Source organism: Etheostoma spectabile, chromosome 22 (assembly GCF_008692095.1).
Source record: "Etheostoma spectabile isolate EspeVRDwgs_2016 chromosome 22, UIUC_Espe_1.0, whole genome shotgun sequence".
Taxonomy (NCBI): domain Eukaryota; kingdom Metazoa; phylum Chordata; class Actinopteri; order Perciformes; family Percidae; genus Etheostoma; species Etheostoma spectabile.
Window position 1 is genome coordinate 16,501,812 of NC_045754.1, and position 9,194 is coordinate 16,511,005.

Sequence of the window (9,194 nt, forward strand, 5' to 3'; positions counted from 1 at the left end):
GAAGATACTGTTTACTGTATTTTAACATTTTCACAGCAGGCCCTGTATCCATTACATTTTCCTGGAAATAGCACAATCAATTAACCTTTTTGAAACGCTTTGTCAAATGAGTTTTAAAAATCCAGTGTATAGCTAGTTCCCATGGGAAAGTGTGGAGCATCTGCTTTGCCAGACACATGTTTAAGTTGTTCTCAGTAAAACAGGATCACTGTTTTTTGGGGACATGATGCATCATTGCCCATGTCATGCTATGCCAAGTTTTTACCTCTTTTGAATAATCTTTGCAAGAGTTAGAAGTTACAGTATTTTGTAATTATTGCCATTTTATACTGTATGTCAAACAGCTTGTCAAGTGAAACATCCTTTGTCCTCTCATTAGCAGAAGGAGGCAGTAGTTGGCTTCACGCAGCATAACAGCTGCCCTTGAAAACAGAAGAAGAATGCTGTTGCTAGGCGACGTTGCTGCGATACACACATCAACCGCTACATTTAGCGACATTATTTGAGCCAGCCCCCCTTATTTTAGACAATCTTTCATCTTCACTGTTCAATAATCCAGGTAATGTTAACGTTACATTTTGTAAAGCTCAAGGTATTCGGACTGATGAAATTAGTCACAAATGTCTTTTGATTTTATGGCAAATATTTGCCAACTTACTTAACTGGACGGGAACGATAGCATTAAGTTAATCGCTGACTGAAAGCGCATTTTACGTTAAGGAACGTTTGTGTATTAGCTAGCTAACAGCTAGCTAGTTAACTACATTTAACATTAACTAGCTAGGGTTTCTTGTTTCTTTATTCGCCTGTTGTAGAGCAGCTGCTGCACTTCTTACTGTAAAATGCTAACGTTAACTTAACTACATGTTTCGGGTGGCTAATGGCAGATTCAGACACATTTGTTATTTTTTCTTTTACTTCTTATTGTATTTCTCATTTAAGGAACTTAATTGACCTTAACCTAATTGATGATAACAAAACTGTATTCATTGCGGGATCTTCTTCAACATGGCTCACTTTATCATACAGTTCTATTTTGTATCATAGTTCTGTATAATAAAATGATATACATAGCCTATATGTAGCTTTTTTGGGCTTGTATTTTATGAAACATATACCTCCATATTACTAGCTAGGTCAAAAAAAAAAACAGAATTTAAGTTTTTTTTATTTTTTATTAATGGGGTGGTTATTGTCACTAGTTTTAAGTGGCCAGCCCAGTGATTTGACACTTTTTTCCCAACATATGCTGTCTGCTAGATGGTATCTGCTAATTAGACTATATTACAATGTTTTAGATTGCAGCCATGCCTCTTCCAGACGTAATGTACTGTGCCCAGCAAATCAACATCCCTCCCCAGCTGCCGGACATCCTCAAAAACTTCACTAAGGCAGCCATCCGTACACAGCCCAAGGATTTGCTGCTCTGGTCTGCGGCGTGAGTTTTATCTCTGTCAGCGGTGGTTTGGTAGAGGGGAAGGACATGCACATGTTATTATGTTTTATTTCAATCTTGATCTCTTAAACAGTCCCACAAACAGTGTCTCCAGGCTGCATCTCACTATGAAAAGGCAGGCCCTTTTCACCTGTGCATCGCTCATCTCTGCGTTGACTGGCTGTAATTGGATCCCAGGAGCTTCTATTACTGCAGATTTGATCTGGCTTTTTTCCAACAAAGAAAAAGCACTTTAAAGTACTGGATGAAATTTAAATATATGAAGTTGTTTTCTTGTACCCCCAAAGGGCTGTCGTATTATCTGTTATTATCTTGGCAGGGCTTACTGCAAAAGGCGATACAGTGAACCATATAGTGAAACAAAAACTATTCAAATGTCTCCTGGGTTACAAGATGTTCATATGCAATTACCAGTAACACCAGGCTCTGTTGCCTCTCAGGGATGCTGAAAGTCATGCTGCCTCTAAATTCACAGCAAACACTATTTAAACCGTGAAGTAAGATAAGCCACTGTATACCCTTTAGCACAAAAGGAATATTGGTAAACTTCAGACAAGGAAAACTACAACACATGATTTATTCAACTGAAGGCCCTTGTGTGAACTCATTCAAGTAGACTAATGCCAATGTATGTCTTATTTTACATAGTCAGGTTCTATCACTTTATTTGATTGGCATGCTTAGAAAGTAGGGGAGATGAGTGACAAGCAGAGGGAAGCCAAGCATAGTGTTTACATATATTGTGTGTGTGTGTGTGTGTGTGTGTGTGTGTGTGTGTGTGGTCCAGATACTTCAGTGCGCTGTCTAAAGGAGAGTGTCTGCCTGTCAAGAACAGGCTGGAGATGAATGTTGCCACCCAGAAGACAGACACTGGGCTGTCTCCAGGTCTACTGAAGATTCTCCATAAACAGGTACTTTCTTTACAACAGAGCCACAGCCCATTAAACTGATCAGATAATTGTTTGCTTCATATTGTTGTCCTGTGCATGCTACATTCTGTAATTGATTACTGTACCTTGTTATTATTAGTTGCATTAAGTTTATTATCCATACTTGCTTACACTTTTATTTTGAGTGTATCTGCATTTTGCAGTGGTGCTGGTACACCATTTGAATCATTAAAGTTTCACATTATTGTGAACCTATTTTTTCTTACCTGGGGCATCTACTGGCATCATATGTATCTGTCCTTGCTGTGTCGTAATTAAATAGCTTCCCATACGAAGAAGTCCACCATCAGTAAAGGAAATCTTGCTGATAAACAGATCATTAGTATGCATGACGATTCGCCGCATCCACAACTGCAGTTTATTACAACAAATAATACTGAATAATTACTTGTAATTTTTTACAGTCAGCTGGTAAAGTAGATATTTTCTTCTAATCTCTACTAACCCTCCACTTCCTCCACCTGACTGTAGCTATCCCCCAGGCAAACATGCAGCAAGGAGGAACTGCAGGAGAAATGGAAGGGTCTGTGTCTACCCATGGATCAGCTGGAGACCCTGATGTCGCTGGGAAGCTTTGGCTCAGACATTAACTGGATGGAGTTTTTTGCTCTGGGCTGCAGTGCTCTGGGAGGGGTGAGATGTTACATAAGGCCAGATATAAATGCTAAAACCACTTTATACCACTTCCTTTGAGCCTTAAAACCTACTGTGACGCAGAGCACAGCTGAAGATCATAGAAGAGTCTTTCTTTTTGTTCATCTCCCAGCCTAGCCTTCTAGTGTTTAGACTAGATCCAGAAATCCAGACTTCTCCTCCACGTCAGAGAAGGATTTATCTCTGGAGGGAGATAAATCCTTCTCTGACTGCTTGAATCTTTGCAATGCTTTTAAGCCAATTGTTTTGCTTTCAAGTTGCAGATAGAGCAGTAGAGACAGATTAAAGAATTTCTAGAAGAAGGACTCTCCAGGTGATGACTTAGAATATACAAAAACAAATGCAGGTCAACATGAACAACATTAAGTTTTACTTGGGAAGGATGCTGCTGTGTATGAGGTTGTTGAACACTATAACCACATGAGGGCAGTCATGTTCTACACTGATTAGGCTGTTTTTTGTAACTGTCCGTGAGGAAGTGTGTGATCGGCCTTAAATGGAGGTATGGTTTTTTGACATGTGTCTGTTGTTTTTGACACAATCCCATTGTTTGCTTCTCTGCATCTCTGGAAATACTTTCACAGACCCTTGTGAGTTCTCTAAAGTTTGCCTGTGAGATCCTGACAGAGGATGACGAGGGTGGCGCTGCGAGAATCCCATTCAACACCTTTGGCCAACTCTACAACTACCTGGCTCACCTGGATGGGGACATGCCACAGGATCACATTGACAACTTCCTCTGCACCCTACAGACACAAGCGTAGGTCTTTGTGTGTGTGTGTGTGTGGTATTGTGTGTGTGTGTGTGTGTGTGTGTGGTGTGGGTGTGTGTTGTTTGTGTGTGTGTGTGTGTGTGTGTGTGTGTGTTGTGTGTGTGTGTGTTGTGTGTGTGGTTGTGTGTGTGTGTGTGTGTGTGTTTGTGTGTGTGTGGTGTGGGTGTTTGTGTGGTTTTGTGTGTGTGTGTGTGTGTGTGTGTGTGTGTGTTCTCTTCAGCTTTATAGCTGTTGGTATGCTTATAGAAATGAAGCCTACCTCACTAGCACCACTTGCAATAAACAGAGTGGATGTAGGTGGTGGGAAAATTAGGCTGTTTCACTTGCATCACCAAACTTTTCTTGAACAGCCTAATTATTTTTGTCATTTGAATCAGTTCCCTCTGGATTCAGCTCCTGTCAAATCACATAAAAAGTACTTATTTCACTCTATAAAGATTGTTTGAAGATATGCTGTCAATATGTTTTTGGGGTGTGCTGAACACTGCTCTAGCTTACTCTGCTCCAACATTGCTGCCAGTCAGTGTTGATAGGCTAAGAAGCACAGACACTTTAAGAGGTAAGCCAGGTCCCCTGGCCTCAGATGATGTTGTGAGATAGTGATATTCACTGTTGTGAAAATCCTTATGCTGCTGAGTAGAGCTCTTGCACTGATGCACTGGTTTCTCCTCCCGACAGCAAAAAGCAGAACGACATGATTCAGGTTTCCAACTTCTACATCAGCAGGAAGTGAGGAGAGATGGAAAGCAATGGAAGACAGGAATGAAGGGATAGAAGTAACACAATGACAGTGTTCATTTAATAAATGGGCATGCTAATGCTTCTTAATGCACAGCTGTTGTTTCATTACCTATAAGTTGGCCCCATTAATTGTTAGCATCAGACACAGTGGGTTATTATTCATCATTGTCCAACTGAACGAGGCTGCTATTTTAAGTAAAGTTGGAATCCTTTAAAGGTCCCATGACATGGTGCTTTTTGGATGCTTTTAGATAGACCTTAGTGGTCCCTTAATACTGTATCTGAAGTCTGTTTCCCGAAATTTCAGCCTTGGTGCAGAATTACAGCCACTAGAGCCAGTCTCACAATGAGCTTTACTTAGGACATGCCATTTATGTGTAGCTATTGAGGAGGAGAGGGGGGGGGGGCAAGGCGGAGGCTGGGGGTGTGGCCTTGACCAACTGCCACTTTGCTCGTTTGAAAGCCATGATGAAAGCCCAAATTCTCCGGGGTCGGCAAAGCAGAGAAAGGGGAGGTAACCTTGCCCCTTATGAGGTCATAAGGGGCAAATTTCCAGATCAGCCTATCTGAGCTTTCATTTTCTCAAAGGCAGAGCAGGATACCCAAGACTCGGTTTAAACCTAAAGCCATTTCTATTTCCTGGGGGACCACAAGCATGCTGGAGGAACTCATATTATTTGTTAAAAATCCTCATAATGTGAAATCTTTGTGCCATGGAACCTTTAATGATCAGCATGAGAAGCACAAAGCCTCCATACTCAAACTGTCAGCTGGAGTGTGTTTATGATTGGTATTGCCTGTTCCCTTATGTCTGGGTTAGCCAAAGTTAATTTATCATACACACAACATTTTAGCTTGCAGCCTCACCACATTTGGCCTCTCCGCTGGTGTATTCATTTCACCCAGCAGGCGAAAAAGAGGAGAATTAAAGAAGATAGGCTCTGAGGGCACAAGAGCGTGATTTTCAGCCTGTGTTAAGGAGCTTAAACCCCTTGTGTTTTGTTCACTCCTCCATGCAATATTGGAAATGGGCAATTACAAATGCACACTCAGACGGGTTTATTACACTAGTCAGAAAGCACAAACACAAAATCGCATGAAGGGCCGAGGCATCTCTCAAGACGTACACACATGCATAAATCTCACACCCAGTTTCTCTAAAGTTTAGCATGTCATTTTATTTTATACACTGCACAATACATGGTTAGAGAGGCCCAGTATGACTACACACACACACACACACACACACAAAGTTGGCAATAGGTTGTAGGGGTGGAGGAGAAACACACACACTTCCACACTAAAGCTTTACCCCTTGCACGGTTGGAGCTGTGGCTGAGTCAAAGGGGATTGGACGACAGATTGAATCCCTGATAACACCTATATGACACGGCAGTAAAGGAATTTTGTCAGGGCTTAAAACAGAGATCTTTCTGTGAAGCAATAGTATGTTGATAATATCTTTCACATATTATAAAATGTGTGACTGACCTTTTGTAACATAATATACTATGACTTTGCATGACTTTTTAATAACTAGCTATACTTGGAATATTTAGGATTTATTATATTTTTTATGACATACCACATGATGAATTGTGTTATGGCATGCTACACTATGACATGTTATGACATTTTAAAGGGATTCAATACCATTACTGTTATTTATGACTAAATCACATACTATGACTTATTTATGACACTTTTATGACACACTATACTATGACTTTATGAATTGTTTTGTGACATACTATGATAGTTTTGATGACTTTTTCATTCATTTAAGTCCCTGTTACCTATTTACCAGTGGCCATGGAACTACTTGGATTGAGTTTGCAGTGCTGAGCATTGCTGACTTGTAAAACACAAGCATGGAGACTGCAGCAGTTCGTTTACATTATTTATTCAAGCTGTAAACAAGCCCTGTCTGTAGCTAGATTCAATGTTAGGGCATCCAGTGGGGATTGGTACTTGTTGCTGGTGTGTTAGATTATGTTTTGTTGTTGACTGACATATAGACAGCGGACAAAAGAAGCAACACAGGTTTTACAGTGGTTATTTATTAACCCTCCTGTTGTCCTCAAGGCAAATTTAACCATTTAAAAAAAAAACGTTTCCGTATCAGAAATTTGGGTTTCTTTCAACGAAATTGTCAAAGAGACTAACGTGGATGGTGGCTGTTTTATTTAATTTTATAGTGTTGGAAGAAGAAAAAAGACAAAAGAATGTTAAAATAAAAGTGGAAAAAAATGGAAAAAACATTTCAAAAAAAAAATACGCTGAAGCAAAATTGACAAAAATTCGGTAATAGTGACAAAAAATTGACAAAACATCAAAAACAATCACTGACAAAAACGTCAAATAGGGACAAAAAACCTGGAAATAATCGACAAAAACATTGGAAAAAGTGTTGAAAAAGTACAACAAAAGGTTGAAAAAAGGTTTAGTTTAAAATTTTGACCCAGAAAAAACAAAAAAAAAGTTGTGTGGTTGACAGGAAGACAAGTTAAAAAGAAAATAAACTAGATCCTCAATGCTTTCATACTTACAGTACCTTTTTGGCTTTTAAAAAAATATATCCATATACACCTCTGCAAGTCTTCCTTCAAGCATATATCAGATTTAAAACATCACACTCACAATAGCACACCACAAAACTACTGATCTGTCTAAAATGAAACCACTAAAACTGGCATGTGTGTGATCAGAGACACTACTTGAGAATTGAGTCCTGGTTGTCCAGTCTAATAGAGTACATTGTATTTATTATTAAAGTATGATTTACCTAGTTAATCCACTATGGAATTTGTTGCCATGTATGGGTCATTTCTGGCTGCTAGGGATAAGGTTGAAACAGAAATATCCTTGTATTAAGTGACCTGAGATAATGTTTCTCCCTGTTCCGATATTTTCAGTGTACAGTGTGAAACACTGACATGCTCTTTGCAGAGCATTTGTGGGCCCATCTTCAAATGTCTATGAAACTAAAACTTATTTTTAGGAGCGTCATCTAGTACATTGGTCATACAGTACAGCTTCAGAACTGAATGCTCCATTGTTTTAGGATGTTGGAACTTGGGAGAAACATGATGTCATTGTAAAGATGTCAGTGGCTTAAGGAATCTCTGCTCCAGGACATTGTTGCACAACCCCTACACTTTCTTCAAGCTTCGCTCATAACATCGCATCTCCAGGGACATGACGAATGTAGCAGAGCAGTGTGAAAAAGACAGGAGAAGAGAGAGTGGACACAAAGACTCCATTTTAGTGTTACCCTCCGTAGCTGTTGTGTAACAGATTTCAGGGTAAGGATAAGGGAAAACATGATTCATGTTGTATTCTGAAGTCGCAGAACATGGATAGTTTACCAGTCAACTTATTGAACACAATACAACTGTACACTATTTGTTAGAATATTAGGTTGTTTTACATGATTTAATCAGTCTAGAATGCATAATAATGCTTGGCTGTTTGCATTATGTAGTCTTAACCTTAATAACAACTATAATGATTGTATGAGTCACTAGTGACATACATTTGAATTAGCTTTTTAGTTAGGTATGTAATTGTATTGCACAATTGTATATCCTAGACGTCTAACAGCATACTATTTGTTTCAGGGAACTCCAACACGGGATGATAAAACCTCTGGACTTTATCCATCGGGATGATATGGACTCAACGCATTCTGATTCGACAGACTTTTCCAGAGCTGAATAAGGACTATGAACGAGAAATTATAAAGCACTATGTTTAACAGGGAAAGATGAACTTAACCCTAAAAAATCTACTAATGAGTGCAGGGTGCAGCATGTGTATGTTGCTGTGACGAAAAGAGATATCCAGCTAGAAACGCCTGCCACTACACTGTATCTCATGTAACTAATGTGCTAGAAACACGGACATCATGCCATCGACATCACCCAAGGGATGTCTTAAAGGGGGTAATTTAGATTTACAACACACCATTATCTTTAAGATGAAAAAGCTCCAGGGCTGCCTATGACAGGCACCTGTCAATCAAGCTAACCCCCCCCAAAGTGTTTTTGTCTTTGAGCCTCATTATGGAACAATGATCTATCTCACAATCCCCACTGTGACACACATTGGCAGATGTAAAATGAATTATTGAAACCTGAACTACTAGTGGAAAAAACTAAATAATTACTTTGTATTTTGAAAGAGAAGTTGGAGGAGTGTCCCTCTGATTTCAACCACAGACAGGGATTTCTTGGAGCCAGTATCCTGCAGCCATTTGAGGAACTGCACCTCTGCAAGGGCTCCACCACTCTGCCTCACCATTACAGCGAGGTTGTGTGTGTGTATGAGGGGCCTCGTTTGCTTAACAGTATAGATTGTCTAATTCTATTTCATATTTTTGTGTATTTATTAATAATAATGATTACAGTCTAATAGCATGTGTGGAATATGCTATTAATACATGAAGTTGATTTGTCCAGGCTGTATTTTGTAGTTTTTACACACGTGAACACACATCACAAACATAACTTAATTAAGGGCCATTGCTGGCTGATTAAAATGAGTTAATTACCAATTATAGACTATTGAATTTCCCCCATCCAACTAGCAGAAACAGCTTTCTTCTTCTTTCTTTAAGTGA

At 39.4% G+C, this 9,194-nt stretch overlaps 1 protein-coding gene across 5 annotated transcripts; it reads left to right on the top strand.

Annotated features, from left to right (window-relative positions):
- The first annotated feature begins 451 nt into the window (after nt 1-451).
- Nucleotides 452-9,059, top strand: ropn1l (rhophilin associated tail protein 1-like). 5 transcript variants are annotated; one of them, XM_032503758.1, is made up of 6 exons: nt 452-559; nt 1,299-1,438; nt 2,244-2,367; nt 2,878-3,039; nt 3,645-3,820; nt 8,194-8,535. In XM_032503758.1, exons 2-6 carry the CDS (start codon nt 1,308-1,310, stop codon nt 8,291-8,293), a joined length of 693 nt encoding a protein of 230 aa, XP_032359649.1. In that variant the 5' UTR covers nt 452-559; nt 1,299-1,307; the 3' UTR covers nt 8,294-8,535. The 5 variants fall into 5 exon arrangements, with proteins under 5 accessions (XP_032359649.1, XP_032359654.1, XP_032359653.1 ...); XM_032503763.1 differs by lacking the exon at nt 8,194-8,535 and adding an exon at nt 4,511-4,666; XM_032503762.1 differs by having other exon boundaries at nt 505-559; nt 1,321-1,438; nt 8,194-9,059.
- The last annotated feature ends 135 nt before the right edge of the window (nt 9,060-9,194 follow it).